Below are 15,345 nucleotides of genomic sequence, written 5' to 3'. Positions count from 1 at the left end.
GATGGTGTATATATACTGTCGTATTATCCCGCTCCACCTGGAAAACGGTGAATATGCTTGCTCTTTACGTGATCTTTTGACTTTGCTGTCCGATGTCGCCAGTCCTCCTTGGGCATCCCATCCACTAGCCGACCGCATCGCAAACACCGCGCCCAGTTCTGCGCGGAGCCTCGACAAAGAGACACTTTCACTGGGTAACAAATGTCTCGCCTTCTCCTTGCGACACAGACATGGGGCCTTCTTCACCTTCTTCATCTTCTCCCATGGCGACAATCACTGTCGCAAGAATAAAAATAAGGGGAGAGCGCCCCATCTTCGCAGCGGCTTCGATGGTATATATAGTACTTAAATCGACTAGGAGCATGCATGCATGTATGCATGTTGCAATGCGCTGTATGGATATGTAGATAGATGGATAAGGTCAGCGGCGCCTTTGGCATTCGCGACCATAATAATATTAGACTGGATCTCAGAACCGGGGCTTGCGGATAGACGATCGCAGGCTGGGTGACCGCTTCACCTCGCTGATCTGCATGGCGCAAGGGGGAGGGGACAGATTAACATATTCGGTCTCTACTATCGTGGCCGGCGCTGATGACGCGGGCTCATTGCCACGGCTGCTCCGGCTGGCCTTACCCTTGCGAAATATGCTCATGGCGAGAGATAGTATGGGAGACAGGGGGGTGAGGTAGGTGGGTGAAATGAGAGGATACGGACAAAGGTCCTAGGTAGGGTCACTACCTTAGGGAGGTTCATAAGCCTGCCGAGAGAGCAGATCTGGATCTTTTAGGGGCTGTTGGTGGTAGAGTTGCAGGGAAGTACAAGGAACAATGTAACAGTCCACCTGTCAGGAACTTATCAGGCCCACACGGAATTGTTGTTGCTCGTAGGGCGTGGGGATGCTCTCTAGTACATATATCTAGTGCGGGATATTAAAATGCCACTACGTACCATGATTGTCAGATTTCACATTATAAGGTTCAAACTTCAAACCGACCCACGAGACTCCTCAGAATATATATATATATATATTGAATACAGACAGGTGTTTAAAGATGAGCGCAAATCTGTCCCCGAAACACCACCACATCGTTTTCCTTCAGGCCGATTATTGCCCTATTCCCAACTTTCGCTTCCCGCCTGGTCATACTTTTACTACGGCTGTCTATCAGCAGACTTCACTCTCAGAACTCCATTCACGTATTCATGATGCCTCAATTGTTGTGTTCTCATATATCCCATTTGACGCGCACACTCTCTCCCCGGAGGTGACACCGCATCTCAAACTCATTGCCGTCGCAGCAGTGGGCACGGACTGTATTGATCTCGAAGCATGCAGAAAGAGAGGGATCATTGTGAGCAGGTCCGTTGGCGCAAATGTGGATTCAGTTTCCGAGCATGCAATCGGACTGTACTTCGCTTCCCGGCGGCGCATACTGGATATGCACATGTTGACGAGAGCGGGCGAATGGGCGCACAAAAAAGGAACCATCATGTATCAACTTCTCGACAAGCACGGCCAGCCTCCTTTGAGTTGCCAAGATGAAGTAGTTGGTATTATTGGATATGGGGTTGTTGGTGAGTCGGTCAAGCCCGATCTGGATTCCGTCAATTGTTGCTCTCGAGGCTGACAAAACAAATGTAGGACAAAGGATCGCTCAGCTCGCGCGCAACCTGGGAATGAAAGTGCTCATCTCAGCTCGGAAAGATCCTGCAACATCATCGTCACTGAGCACGGTCGATAACATCGAGCGAGCTCCATTCGATGCGGTCATCAGACAAAGCACGGTCATTTTCGTGGCAGTGCCGCTTAGCCCGTCAACGCGGAATCTCATATCCAACCCAGAGTTGAAAAATATGTCACCGCATACGGTCATCGTCAACGTCTCCCGCGGAGGAATCGTAGACGAAGATGCACTACTCGAGGCTTTGAAAAAGGGTACAATTGCCGGCGCGGCCACGGATGTCTTCCGTCAAGAGCCCGCTGGATTGGATAACTCTCCGTTACTGTCCGATGAGGCAAAGAATCTTAATCTCATTGTCACTCCTCATCTAGCGTGGCTATCGAAGAAAACCTTGGCCAACTATTCGCAGATGGTCCAGCAGGCCATTGAAGGATGGAGTGCAGGACAGCCATGCAATGTCGTGACATGATGATCCGACTAATATCCCATACTCCAGGGCAAATGCAAGTTAGCGGACGAACTAGATTAATTAGCGATGCCTGATATTAAAAATACAGAATGAGGATGCCCCAAATTCTCCTGCTGATATTATTGTTACCTCTCGTAGACGCTGACATCACTGTGGCTTATCTTATCGCTTATCATAACGCTTATCTCACCGTGTTGAGTCACGCGTCGCCTCAAACTCCGACATTCCATTCTGTGTTCCCCTCACAAGTCATGACAAATCAGCCCTTCGACTGCCATCTTGTGGAGGATCTTTCTCAAGTCTGTCGAAAGGAACGAAAATTGCAGCGCTGAGAGATGTATCTTGAACTGCGGTCTGGATGAATTATCAATCCATCACAATGGCGGCTAGTGCCCCCGACAATGGCCACCGCTCCCACCCCTCTCAGCAAGCCGGCTCAGCTATACCGAGGAGTTCTGAAGGCCATGAGGAACGGAGCCCTGGCTACCGTGACGAAGACTTCGGCGCGGAACTAGAAATGGAGAGATCGTCTCGGACATCCCCCCAGAGTTTCACTCCCCGTTCCCTCTTTGTTGGACTCGTCATTGGCGCCTTGATCACTTTCTCCAACACCTACTTCGGTTTGCAGACCGGCTGGATCAGCACAATGGCTATGCCTTCAGCACTTATCGGCTTCTCTGTTTTCAAGGTTTTCTCCAAATACCTCTCTTATCCGTTCACACCCATAGAAAACGTCCTTATTCAGACGGTCGCTGGGGCGGTGGGAACAATGCCGTTAGGGTGCGGGTTCGTTGGCGTCATTCCCGCGTTGGAATTTCTGGTCCGGGACGGGGAAGATGGGCCTTCCGGCGACGGCGGTACCGGCGAAGGCGGTCCGTTGAAGCTCAACTTCTGGAAACTGGCGCTTTGGAGTCTGGGAGTCTGCCTTTTCGGGGTTGTCTTTGCCGTCCCGCTGAGAAAGGAGGTAATCGTCAGAGAGAAATTGAGGTTCCCCAGTGGGACGGCATCGGCTCTCATGCTTAAAGTTTTACACGGGAGTGGGTCTAGTGACGAGAAGGCGAAGAAAAACATCAATTCGACTGCGGTGATCAGAGGAGAGAGTGGAACGCTTGCCCTCATGCAGGAAACCGGAGTGGAAGAGGGAAATGCGCTACTGCAAAAGGATGACAGCGAACGTCAGTTAGCAGACAGGCAAGACTGGAGGTCCAAGATGCGTCTCCTGGTGGGCGCTTTTGTGGTGTCTGGTGTTTATGTGAGGTCTCCCTGCTACTCCCTGCTAGTAGCCGAGCCCGCGATGCTAACCGTGACAGACGCTCTTTTCCTACTTTGTCCCTCAAGTCCGTGATGTGCCCATCCTCGGTCTTTCCCTAGCACAGAATTGGCTATGGACGCTCAACCCGTCCCCCGCATACATTGGCCAAGGAATCATCATGGGCCCATCTACCTGCATGCATATGCTTTTTGGGGCGATACTCGGCTGGGGCATCTTATCTCCGCTCGCAAAGGCTCGTGGCTGGGCCCCTGGGCCTGTGGGTAGCTGGGAGGATGGAAGTAAGGCCTGGATTGTATGGGTTTCTCTTGCCATCATGCTGGCCGACTCGCTTGTCAGTCTTGGTTGGCTGGTTTTGAAGCCCGTCATCGCCAACGCACCAAGGCTCAAGGCCAGATTCTTTTCCAGCCGCGCCGGAAATTGGATTTTGGCCCAAGCGTCGAACAACGGTTCTCGCCATTCTTACGTCAGATATTCCGCCCTGAGTCCCATTTCTGAGGAGTCATCGACAGCAGCCTATTCCACCCACCTCCCAGCAAGGCACGGCGAACCCGAGGAAGAAGATGATGCGCCGCCTTCCCAGCTCATCTCTACTCGGACTGTGGTCATCCTGCTTCCCTTGACCCTGATGCTGAACGTAGTCTGCATGCACATTGTCTTCGGCGACGTTATGTCTCCCTTGCTCTCCAGCCTGGCCACCCTCCTCGCCGTACTACTATCAATAATGGGCGTTCGGGCACTTGGCGAGACAGACCTGAACCCCGTCTCCGGAATCAGCAAACTAACGCAGCTCCTCTTCTCTCTCGCAACACCCGCCTCGCACTTCTCCCGCCGCACCGCCCTCATCACCAACCTCCTCGCCGGTGCCGTCTCCGAATCCGGCGCCCTGCAGGCCGGCGACATGATGCAGGACCTCAAAACAGGCCACCTCCTCGGCGCAAGCCCCAAAGCCCAGTTCTACGGCCAAATGATCGGCAGCCTCGTCGGCGCTGTCCTCTCCACCGCCGTCTACAGGATGTATGTCAGCGTCTACCAGGTCCCCGGCCCCATGTTCCAGACCCCAACCGCCTACGTCTGGATCTTCACCGCCCGCCTCGTCACAGGCCAGGGCTTGCCCCCGATGGCCTGGCAGGCTTCCCTGCTCGCAGGCACCGTCTTCGTCGCCATCACCATCGTGCGCATCTACGCCGCCTCGCCCCTGGCGAACGGCGGCCGCCGCAACGTCTCTGCTCCCTGGCGGGCATGGGTTCCCGGCGGTATCGCCGTCGCCGTTGGCATATTCAATGTCCCTTCGTTCACGCTGGCCAGAGCTATTGGTGGCATAATCGCCTGGTGGTGGTCGCGGAAGCACACAAACACCACCACCTCGAATATCCCGGGTGAGACCGTAGCAGATTTACCACCCGGAGCATCGAGAGTCCCCGCGGCCGTGGCCGGGAAAACAGCCGAGCAGGCCGCTCGAGAAGCGGACGCGGCATCTTCGTCGGTGGTGGTTCTAGCCTCGGGGTTGATTCTAGGAGAGGGAATCATCAGTATTGTCAATTTGCTTCTGGCTAGTGGGAATGTTCCACATCTCTAGATAGACCGCATATATATATATATAAAAGTATCTTCTGCAGAAGCATAAGAACTATTCGAGGATTATACAGTCTTCATTGAAAACAACTCGATTTTGCTGTATCTACATAGACAACCACCAACTATACATGAGCAAATCAGAGAACGTACAATATTATTGCAGGAAGCCAGACACCTTCCTTTTCATTCTCATTCTCCGATATAAATGCTCAAGGAAGACAAAGGTAACGGGAACTGTGATGATACACAATAAACGCACTGTATAGGGGGTAGAAATGGAGCACATGTATGAACTTCACAATCAACATCCTTTCTCAAGAGAGGGGGAATAAAAAAAATGTCAAGACTGAAAGAAATGGGTATTCCCGTTGAACAAGACATAGGCAGAGCTTTCTCTTGCTTCGAGAGAAGACAGTTGCCGGCATCGTAGAAGAAAAGTTAAAGAGGGGGGGTGATAGAAAGATACTGAGTATGAAAGAAAGTCCTCCAACGAGAAGAGAAGAGAAATCGAAAAAAGGCAGGTTGACAGGGCTCATTCGTCCCAGACGTGGGTGATACTCATACCAGGCTCGTTCCGTCCAGCGGCAATAACAATCAACTGCCCCCCTCGTATCAATCAATTGCATTTGCATGTCGCTTTCGTTGACATTTGGACATTCATTAGCCTATCGACTTCACGAGTGATCATCTCGAACCAGTGCTTGCTGCGGTGGCGGGGTGGGAATTGCTGGGAGGGCACTGGACGGAGGTGGCATCATTGGGCCGGCTAGAGGGCTTGGTCCTGGTGATCCTGTTGAACGAGGAATAGGTCCCACTAACCCGCCTGCACTGTTGCTACGTTTCCGCTGGCTCGCTGGCATCTCCGGTCTCTGCAATCCTGGAGGTCCGTAAGGTCCAGGACTCATGGACCTGGGCGGCATTGGCCGGCCACCGGGACCTGGCGAGAACGATCGCGGAGTAGGAGGAAATTGTGCAGGAGACATTGGGTGCTGGGGATACGGGCGTGGGGGCGGGGGTCCACCATGAGGGTGTTGAGCCGGGGACATTGGGCGCGGCGCCGAGGGTGACCGTGGGCGGGGATCATGAGGATAGAAGCCCGGAGGTGGTGGCCCCATAGGTCCTACAGGTCCTGCAGGTCCTGGAGGTCCAGGAGGAGGGGCCCATGGGCCGTTGGGGCCCATCATCGGCGGTCGGGGCGGCCCGCGGGGCCCAGGGCCTGGGCCGGCTCCTGGAGGCGGACGGGCTCGAGGCTTCACTGGACGGGCTGAAAGACAAGACCGGGGAACGACTCCTTGCTGTGAGCGATCGAGTCTGACGCAGAGCGCCCAACCGTCGTCATACTCGTGCAGAAGCCGGACGAGCTGACCAGCGCGCAGCTCCAACTCATCCTCCATTGAAGGCTGGAAATCCATTTGCACGCGATGAACATTGCTTGGCCCGGGAGGAGGAGGGCCTGTAGCACCGCCGGGTCCGAACGCTGGAACAGCAGCAACCGCGGTAGCAGTGGCGATCGATGCAGGATCAGCGCTAACGGCGCTTACAGGACTTGGAGCCGAGCCTTCGGGAACCGATGATGCTTGGGACGATGAGCTATCTGGGCGGCCGGGGAGGTCTTTGTCGGAGAGTTTGGCCGCGGCAACAGCGGCAACAGCAGCAACACCACCAGCCACTGCAGCTCCGGTAGCAGCAGCTCCAAGAGCAGATTCTACGCCAGCATCGCTCGGTGCCGGGACAGTAGGCGACAGGGGAGATTGAGGAAGAGGGATCGCCGAGGGACTCGGCGGGCCTGTCGCTGCAACCGGGGAAGGAGCTTCAGCCTGATTGCCAAAGGGATTCACTGGATCGCCGAACGGATCCGTCTTACTGACGCTCGACTGTGGCGTATGGGGCGGCGAGGCATTGCCAGTCAAGTTACGCGATCCAGCTGCAGCGACTCCCAGTGTAGCACCAGCCCCAGCCCCGCCAGCAGCCAGTGTGCCCATAGGGGTCAGATCTGGTGCAAACTGAGTGACAGGGCGGACATTGAGCTGAGGAGGTTCAGCTGGAGTCATCGGTTGGGGTTTTGGCGGAGGGCCAGGGGGAAGCATATTATCGGCTTCATGGGATTTCTCCTTGATTGCCTCGGCCTCTGCCATCTGTTGCCCTTGCTTCCTCTTGCGCATGACGAAGAAGATGAAACCCGCGATCAAACCAAGTCCAAGAATCACACCAATTGCGATACCCGCTTTAGCACCCCCGGTAAGTCCCGAGCTCGAACCGGCAGCAACTGGAGAGGCCGATGGCGAGGCCGACTTTTCCAAAGACGATGATCCATGGGTGGTAGTGGTAGTGGTAGTATCCAAGCCTGGGATGGTCAGCGAAGAAGTCGAGCTAGAGGTGGCCGTGGAGAAAGTGGTCGGAGTGGTGATGATGTCCTCAGTGTTGTCGGTGGTGATCGCCTTGGTCGCTTTGGTGGTACGTTGAGTGGTCGTGGGTTCTGCTTCGGTGATTGTAGGCTTCGTCTCTTTGGTCGTTTTTGGCTTCGGCTGGGCCGTCGTTGTTACTTCCTCGGTGGTGGTAGGCCGTGTGTGTCCAAGGGGAGCCCCAACACCCTGGTTTGGCCGTGTTGCTGTTTCTGCCGGGTCTACACCCGTTACATAGCCGCCGATAGGACCGTCAAAGGTGGGAGCTGCTGTCACGTAGACAATGGTCACAGCTTCATTCTTGGGATCTCTTTCCTCGAGACTTCGCTCCAGAAGCGCAGCGTGATGATCGCGATGCGCATGAGCGTGCACCATGATTGCGATTGAGGTTGTTGCTCTTGCTTCGCTGTTAGAAGAGCAATTGGTTCAGACGACAATGACGGAAAGAAGCATAGACTTCCGACGTTGTTGTTGTTGTTGATGATGATGATGATGGTGGTGGTGGTATGATGAGATGGTAGGTCGTGCAGAGACCTGATATATTGATAACGAGAGGATGGGATTTTTGTCCTTCAAAACAAGGGACCCGACAAGACGTGTCGAGATCAATGATGGACCCTTAGTTCGCACTGGTCTGATCAAGCAGGCCGAGATTCAAAGCAAAGGGAGCGCAAGCGCGTCAAGGAATGTGAGAAGTAAAAGAATGAATCTGGGTTATGGAGGGGCTGGCGGACTAGCCACTCAATGAATGAAAGAACCACGAGCTGCCAGGCCGCGAAGGTGTCAAATGAAGGAAGGAGAAGGAATACCAAGACGTGGAATGCCCACGAATTGGGAGATGCAAAAAGGAAGAAGGTCGCAAAGGGAAAAGAAGGACGAGAGAAGGAAAGAAAAGAAGCAAAAGACGGCGGATCTGGTGGTGATGGCCCGGAGCGGGAGAGCCAGAGCCAGACGCCCTAAACTAACACTCAGCAGAGAGAGCGCATCATCAGAATTACTCTGGGCTCTTCTCTGTCTGTCTGTACTTGGGTCTGCCTGGGTTGCACCTGACTAACAAGAGCAAAAACGAGCCACCGTCAATCATTTACCACAAACGGGTGGATGTAAACGAATGAGATCAGAGCTAAAAATGAGGGGAGTGGCCAATCACAAGCAGGAAAGACACGGCTGGGTCTGACCACACTAACCAGATGGAACCCATCCCCCTGCGCCAGACCCACTGTTCGCAAGGGTTCTGCCATTGCTCATTGGCTAATGGGTGTGACGGTGCCTGGTTTCATGACCGTCATGACAAACACGAGGCCTCAGTGAGCCGCTCTGATCCAGCTCACTATTGTAGGTTGGATTCGATCATTTCATGTTTTGTCATAATTGATTTAATACACTTATGTACAATCACTTGGAGTATTTATGTAGGCACAGAAGAGAGCTTGATTGTCTGGGATAGTATGGTAAAGGTGGGAGAATCGCAAAATCTGCCTTGTTGACATGCCACAATCGAGGAAGGTTTAGCCTTGCGCACATAAAACGAGTCAAGGGGACCAAGCCTAATTTTTCGTTCTCTACTCCGTACCTTACTCCGTACTCCGTAAAAATCTCCAAATTCCACTGTTGGATATCCAGCATCCATGGGAGAAGCAAACTATGGACCTCACTTCCATCTTTACCCCCTATTCCCAGTCCCTAGATTTCTCGTTGTCCACCTTGGGAGTCAGCTTCTTTTCCGCGCACAGCTCATTTTCAAGTGATTAATTTAATCCTCGCACACTCGGTTGCCTGTATCACTCTGTGCTCTCTACCTAGTCATCACTGTATACCACTAGTCAAGGACAGAGTACATAGTACCACTATTCCGTATTGTGCAGTGGTTTGATGGCCTCAGTATTAGCCAAGCCCACTTACTCCGCCATCTCCGGTCGTTCCTAGCGCTATTTACTTTTGATGAATTGAATCATCCCACTGGGGGCTGAAGGCTGCCTTCATTCTTCTCCTCTCCTCTGACACCAATTCATAAGTAGTTATTATAAAACGCGGATCTTGGTTTGTGTGTGCCACGCAGATATCTTTTCAAGATAATTCGGACTGCAAGGGTGTGATTGTTACACTGCTGCTGCTGCCAAATTTCAAATCATACTCGCATTCAAGACCGCCGATCCCGTCGGAAATTGCGTTCGCTTACTCCGTACATGATCGCTTATTAGCCATGTGTTCATCCTGTGACGAGTTGCTGGTGCCTCGGTTGCGGTGGGACTAAGTACCGAGTAGATTCGAAGGAATCAGTTGCTGGAGCTGAGCCCCAGGCACAATGATCGCTCACCCTCTGAAGGGTGTGGCGAGTTGGCAATAATTGCGGAAGTAATGCTGCTCTAAGCCGACTCAAATTTGAAGGCTGAAACACCCGCTGCAGACTGGTGGACCGCTAGAAGCTTGGCCATGATGATCGCAACATCATCGTGAAATGATGCTGTATCATGTGAGATCATGGCAATTAAACCCCCTGGAACAGACTGACTCAGACTGCTGAGAAATATGGATGATTCAAGGCCTGCCACGATATTAGTTAGCATCAGGCCGGTCCATCTAGAATGCGTAGCCTACCTCTGCAGCAGACAGCCGTTCATTGCTCTCGTAGCGTACTAGCCTGCTCACGAGATCCCGTCCTTTGGAAGAAGCTCCTCGGAGAATTTCATCCCACGGTTTTGCAGGAAATCGGTAAAATTCGATCTTACCCCAGTCGGGGAGTTTCTTAGCCTCCTGTTTTCTATGTTAACCTAGCATGAACACCAGAGGGCCAGAGCGACTCAGTATAGACGGATGACGTACGGGCCAGGTACTCTCATCTGGGGTTCCCAGGGTCTTGAAAATCGACTGAACAAGCGTCAGATCGCTCCCCACAGGCCCGGAATCAAACAGCTGCTTGTGCCCGACAGCGACAGCTTCGGCCACAACACAACCAGCGGCCCACAGATCCAAAGCTGTCCCGTATCCCTTGAACCCAAACAGGATCTCAGGCGCTCGATAAGATGTGGTTCCTACATCGGTAATTTTCTTGTCAGCCGGCTCGGAGCCCTTGTCCCCTTCTTTCCATGCGATACCAAAGTCCGCCAGGTACGCCGGGCCGTCAGGCGAGTCCAACAGAATGTTAGAGGGTTTGACATCCCGATGAATGATTCCCAGCTCATGAAGGTGTGCCAACGCGCTGAACATGTCGTGCAAATGGGCCTTTATTAGCGTTGCAGTGAGCATATCACGGCGGAGCAAATGCTCCAGGTCATATTTTAAGTAGGGGAAGACCAGGATGAGTCTTCCTCCGTCAACCTTGAGCGAGTCCAGCAGACTTATAACATGAGGACTCGCGGCTTCTCTCAAAAGTCGAACCTCGCGCTCAGCGTCATGTGGTGGAGTCAAGAGATGGGGGATGGTAACTTTGACCGCAACTACAGCTCCATCCTCACGCTTGGACTTATAGATAGTGGAATGAAGTCCATCAAACACATGGAGACATCCTTTGAACGGACCGATCGATTCTCCCCCTGTCCAGGCACCCTCTTCGGGCTCATGTTGCAACTGGTCTGGACTGCTGATCATTGGAGCTACCGAACCACTGGCCTCTGCGGCATCGATGGCATCCTGGCACATCCGGTCATAATCTTCCTGCAAGATCCTTTATGAGCAGACGGTTTGATGACCCTGGTGGAGAACAGACCTTCGAGGTAGCTTTCTCATAAGCCTCACTTTCGAACCTCTTTGCTTGGGACTGAGCTTCAGCAAAGGCAGCCGAAGACGAAGCTCGCTGATAGGCGGTAGTCCTAGGCAGTAGTGTTAGAATTGGCCAAGGCCAACGTTCTAGTAGACTGCTGTCGATGATCATAAGCTTACAGAGATTGAATTGCCGTTAATCGATCGGTGAACCCCAGAGCTTTCTTCCAGTCCGATGCAGCCATCTTGTTGGATGTTTCGAATTGGACGCGTGGGGCAGAGATGACGGAATAAACCTGGATAAGGAATCGAGCTAGTTGAAGGAAGATTGATAAACCTGCTTATCGACCTGTACTGAAAGTAAAACCCAGCCTTGTGATGAACCAGCAATGTTCCCTTTTCGTTCCTGTCAGTTGTAGCGTCCACATAGAATCCGAAAGATGGAACATGTGACTATTTCCTTTGCTAATACAACGAACAGAGCAGCAAATAATAATCCTGCCTGACGATGCCTGAGGTATACTCGCTAAGCTAGCCTCATCCAGCTAGCCTCGCATCCCCCGGACCTGATTGACCAATTGCCTCATGCCCTCTCTTCGGCTCCTCCGTGATTCTTCCGTGTTGCAACCCCATCGTCATCACATCACATTCCATTCCATCCCATCCCATCCCATCCCATCAAACCATTCCTCATTATTGTTTGCTCCTTACTCCACTCCGAGTTCCATTGATGGAAGGATTCGGTCTTTTCTGGTAATATTAGGAGCATTTCAATTGCTCCTTCACCCCGTATTTCGGCTTCCGTATTCCTAATTTATCCCTATTATGCGCCATACGATCGCTCCCTTCTGGTACTGTTGATCTATGAATCGGAGCGATGGAGCTCTCACGGCAGGAGTATCCTGCCCTGCTGGTAGGCATAACCCGTTTCGCACACCTTGATCTGCCCGTGCTATGGCAGTGAAATTGCAGCAGCTAATATTCTTGATTTATTCCTGCCTTTAGGCCTCTTTGCAACCCAACCAAGCGATTAACGTTCTCAATGATCGCATACGTATCATTAACAAGGTTAACGCGGATATCGCGGATTGGCTCCAGGTATGACTTCAACACCTCAACACAAGTGACAACAGAAGCTTTGGATCTAACTCCTTGTCTTCCTCGTCGCAGGAACGCCGCCGAGTTGAAGAAGCTTACGCGCAAGGGTTAAGGAAACTGGCGCATCGACCACAACTTGAGAACGGGGCTGCACTTGGGTAAGCTCGGTCATTCGGGGCTGAAGCAGGAAAAGACAAGGCTGATGTCAATATGTTTTGCGGCACAATAGCATTTTCCAACTACCATGGCAGCGCATCATCAATGCCACCGAAGCCGTTGCCGCATCACACGAAACATTCGCGCAGAAAATTGACGAGGACGTGGAGCGCCCTTTAAGAGAATACAGCAGCAAGAACCGAGAATTAGCATCGATGCCTGGCATCCAAAGTGATCTCGCCGCTTTGGCTAAGAGCTTCGAAGCGAACCAGAAGAAGGTTGAGAAGGCCAGGGAGAAAGGGCCGAAGGGGGCGGAGAAACTGGCCGCTGCCATTTCCGCCGCAGAGGAGCTTAGAGAACAATGGGATTCAAGGGCACCGTTTGTGTTTGAGCAACTTCAGGCAGCGGACGAAGGCCGAGTAAATCATCTCCGCGACACGCTAACTCAATTGCAAACGCATGAATCGGACCAGGTGGAACGGTGTCGCCAGGCTGCCGAGAGCTGCCTAAATGTGCTTCTCAATGTTGAGACTGCGGATGAGATCAAGACATTTGCCGCCAAAGTTAATGGAGGCAGGCCTGTTGCTCCCAGGAGGCAAGAATCGATACCCTCTGGCGGGCCAGGAGCACCTCTTGCTCCTCCGCCACGCATTCAGGACGATGCTGCTAGTCAACGCTCGGAGACTTCGGGCCCTGTCCGGACACCTCCTGGTAAGTCTTCACTCCATCATTCACATAGAATGTTTGCCAACCATGGCTGTGTCGTAGCTCCAGAGCCCCGTACCACAGCCCTAGGTGGACTCAAGCGACTAGGAACTGTCATGGGCAGAAGGAAGAGTGTAGTACACACCCCTGGAGGAGGGCCACTCTTCGGAGACAAGAAGCATCGCAGCCCGTTTGCTTCATTCAAGCGGGGAGATTCACGCGAGATGCAGATACCCGAATCCCCTACGGGTACGGATCGTCCCGGTACCGCTCTGACTACTCAGGATATCCATGGCGAAGCCGCACCGATCCCAAGTGAGATCCACGAGCGAGGGCTTCCTGGTTCACTGCCGACGAGCCCAGAACCTCTGCAAACACCAGCGACCACGAATGGGGGAGTAACTCAAGAGGTTCACAATGAGCCGACACCGGCTGCTGCTGTGACTGCGAACGAGGTATGTGTAGACGACAATGAACATCTGGATTGGACTAATGATGACGCATAGCCGCGAGTCGACTCGGAAGGGTTCTCAGAACGACCACAGACCATTGACGAGATAACACGGCTTCAGCGAGAGGCGGCTGGGTAGTGATCCCCGTCTTGCTGTTCGTAGTTGACAAATCATGCTAATTGCTATTAGGCTGGATGAGCATGGCATGAATCTGACAATCCGAGATCAACCAATATTAGAAGATGAGGACCAGGCTAAACAGGCAATGGACGAGATGGCTAATCAATTACGTCTGGTGAGTGCGGGTAGAGAGGCTCATTCCGTGCGCGCTCTCGGCTAACCGTCTCTGCAGCAAGCTCAACACAGCGGAGTCAGACGGAACGCAGGCACCATACGTGGTCGTCGCGATGTTCGTAACACAGTTTTCATTCCGAACCCCCCGGGTTCGAGCAATGGGCTCCCTATCCCGCCAACGGGGTCGGATGTTTCTACTCCGACGTCACCAAGTCTGCCTACGAGGCATGTCAATTCGCCCAGCACCGCTACAGATGATCATGCGCTCTCAGATACAACGTCTATTCGCTCATCACACACCTTACACAACATCTCTGGCCCAGTTTCCCATCCTGATCTGCACCAACCTGGGCTGAATGCATCGATCGTAGAAACAGTCAGTGCGTGGTTCTCTGAGGGCGCTGTGACCAAGTCCTTCGTTGTAGGAGAACTTGCACTGGCCTATAATGCATCGAGTGGAACGACGCCGGAGAACGCGCGCGTTCGTCTTGATAATTTCCAGGTATTGGAGAAGGTCGCTGCCAACCCACATTTTGTACAGGAAGAGAAGGGCTCAGGGGACGAGAAGAGAGGACAGTATAGCGTCCTCCTCTCTAACATCACACGGTCTTCACCGACCGTGGCTTTCAAGTACCAAGTTCACATCGATCAGTTGGAAGCTTCGATTTACTGTCCCGTGATTTTTAAACCTGCGTGGAATCTCGAAGAGTTCCAGGCAAGCGTGATCATCTTCTACTCTATGAATTCCTCATTTGCCTCGTCGGTACCAAGAGAATCAATCACCATCAAGAACCTCACATTGACTGTGAACTTGGACACCTCTCCTGAAGAAGGCCGCGAGCCGGCTCATGCCACGAGTGCTGTCATGTATCCCAATTCTGGGGCCACCTTCCGTCGCAAACAGTCAGCCGTCACTTGGAAAATCCCGGAACTTGAAGTACGCACCGGAGCTGACGGAAAGCTACTTGTTCGGTTTGCGACTTCAACCAGCTGGCCACGGAAAGGCAAAGTGGACGCGAAATTCGAGCTCCAGACAGCAGACGCTGGCTCCCGCTTGGGGATTAGTACCATGTCTCAGCACGAGGACACGCCGCAGACGGGAACCGATCCTTTCGCAGATGAAGATGGCAGTCTGCAAGCATCTGATTCCCTGTCCACGTCATGGGAAGAAGTACCCACAGTCCGCAAGCTGGTGGCTGGCAAATACGTGTCATATTAACCGGGCAGTGACCGCCCATCCAAGTCCCTTAGATACGATACCGCCATGGATTATTCGTTGCGTTTTCTGGAGCCTCCTCGCCTGACCTGACAACCTGTTACCCCTCGAAAAACTCGTTCTTAGTACCCTTGCGCTATTACTTGGTTCAGAGCTTTTTGATTCTTTACCCCCCCTATGTCGATATCTTCGTTTCTAAGTCCTGGTCTATTGATACCTTCTGGATAAAGTAGGCTGTTTGTGGTTGCTGTAAATACGTTCTCTTGTTTAAGTAGTACTCCCCCAGGAAAATGGACAAGTTCATACCGGAGGCTCAGCTCA

At 52.8% G+C, this 15,345-nt stretch overlaps 6 protein-coding genes across 6 annotated transcripts; 3 read left to right on the top strand and 3 right to left on the bottom strand.

Moving 5' to 3' along the window:
- Positions 1-187: 187 nt before the first annotated feature.
- AFUA_1G13640 (uncharacterized protein) lies at positions 188-655 on the bottom strand (the record flags this gene model as incomplete). The annotated part of the gene is made up of 2 exons (XM_747641.1): positions 188-391; positions 521-655. The coding sequence occupies 2 exons, from the start codon at positions 653-655 to the stop codon at positions 188-190; spliced, it is 339 nt and encodes a 112-aa protein (XP_752734.1).
- A 400-nt stretch (positions 656-1,055) lies between these two features.
- AFUA_1G13630 (D-isomer specific 2-hydroxyacid dehydrogenase family protein) lies at positions 1,056-2,154 on the top strand (the record flags this gene model as incomplete). The annotated part of the gene is made up of 2 exons (XM_747640.1): positions 1,056-1,578; positions 1,709-2,154. 2 exons carry the CDS (start codon positions 1,056-1,058, stop codon positions 2,152-2,154), a joined length of 969 nt encoding a protein of 322 aa, XP_752733.1.
- Positions 2,155-2,249: 95 nt separating this feature from the next.
- optA (OPT family oligopeptide transporter) lies at positions 2,250-5,003 on the top strand (the record flags this gene model as incomplete). Its single annotated transcript, XM_747639.1, has 4 exons — positions 2,250-2,453; positions 2,545-2,606; positions 2,680-3,406; positions 3,465-5,003. The coding sequence occupies 4 exons, from the start codon at positions 2,250-2,252 to the stop codon at positions 5,001-5,003; spliced, it is 2,532 nt and encodes an 843-aa protein (XP_752732.1).
- Positions 5,004-5,676: 673 nt separating this feature from the next.
- AFUA_1G13610 (SH3 domain protein) lies at positions 5,677-8,698 on the bottom strand (the record flags this gene model as incomplete). Its single annotated transcript, XM_747638.2, has 1 exon — positions 5,677-8,698. Exon 1 carries the CDS (start codon positions 7,777-7,779, stop codon positions 5,677-5,679), a length of 2,103 nt encoding a protein of 700 aa, XP_752731.1. The 5' UTR covers positions 7,780-8,698.
- A 117-nt stretch (positions 8,699-8,815) lies between these two features.
- AFUA_1G13600 (putative cell division protein kinase (Ctk1)) lies at positions 8,816-11,582 on the bottom strand. The gene is made up of 5 exons (XM_747637.2): positions 11,284-11,582; positions 11,111-11,213; positions 10,228-11,058; positions 10,003-10,158; positions 8,816-9,949 (listed from the first exon to the last, which is right to left on the bottom strand). The coding sequence occupies exons 1-5, from the start codon at positions 11,346-11,348 to the stop codon at positions 9,917-9,919; spliced, it is 1,188 nt and encodes a 395-aa protein (XP_752730.2). The 5' UTR covers positions 11,349-11,582; the 3' UTR covers positions 8,816-9,916.
- Positions 11,583-11,727: 145 nt separating this feature from the next.
- AFUA_1G13590 (uncharacterized protein) lies at positions 11,728-15,337 on the top strand. The gene is made up of 8 exons (XM_077803949.1): positions 11,728-12,016; positions 12,109-12,201; positions 12,274-12,359; positions 12,431-13,068; positions 13,126-13,517; positions 13,569-13,648; positions 13,704-13,809; positions 13,867-15,337. The coding sequence occupies exons 1-8, from the start codon at positions 11,981-11,983 to the stop codon at positions 15,025-15,027; spliced, it is 2,592 nt and encodes an 863-aa protein (XP_077660118.1). The 5' UTR covers positions 11,728-11,980; the 3' UTR covers positions 15,028-15,337.
- The last annotated feature ends 8 nt before the right edge of the window (positions 15,338-15,345 follow it).

This window comes from Aspergillus fumigatus, chromosome 1 (genome assembly GCF_000002655.1).
Source record: "Aspergillus fumigatus Af293 chromosome 1, whole genome shotgun sequence".
Lineage (NCBI taxonomy): Eukaryota > Fungi > Ascomycota > Eurotiomycetes > Eurotiales > Aspergillaceae > Aspergillus > Aspergillus fumigatus.
The sequence above is the reverse complement of the archived record's forward strand: the minus strand, read 5'-3'. Positions and strand labels throughout refer to the sequence as shown.

Bases quoted from the DNA above. Each gene is read 5' to 3' on its own strand.
- AFUA_1G13600 (XM_747637.2), bottom strand. From the start codon at position 11,348: ATGGCTGCATCGGACTGGAAGAAAGCTCTGGGGTTCACCGATCGATTA. The intron at 11,214-11,283 runs GTAAGCTTATGA...ACTACTGCCTAG, and splicing joins TTAACGGCAATTCAATCTCT to GACTACCGCCTATCAGCGAG. The intron at 11,059-11,110 runs GTCTGTTCTCCA...AGGATCTTGCAG, and splicing joins ATGAGAAAGCTACCTCGAAG to GAAGATTATGACCGGATGTG.
- AFUA_1G13590 (XM_077803949.1), top strand. From the start codon at position 11,981: ATGGAGCTCTCACGGCAGGAGTATCCTGCCCTGCTG. The intron at 12,202-12,273 runs GTATGACTTCAA...TCCTCGTCGCAG, and splicing joins ATATCGCGGATTGGCTCCAG to GAACGCCGCCGAGTTGAAGA. The intron at 13,810-13,866 runs GTGAGTGCGGGT...CCGTCTCTGCAG, and splicing joins TGGCTAATCAATTACGTCTG to CAAGCTCAACACAGCGGAGT.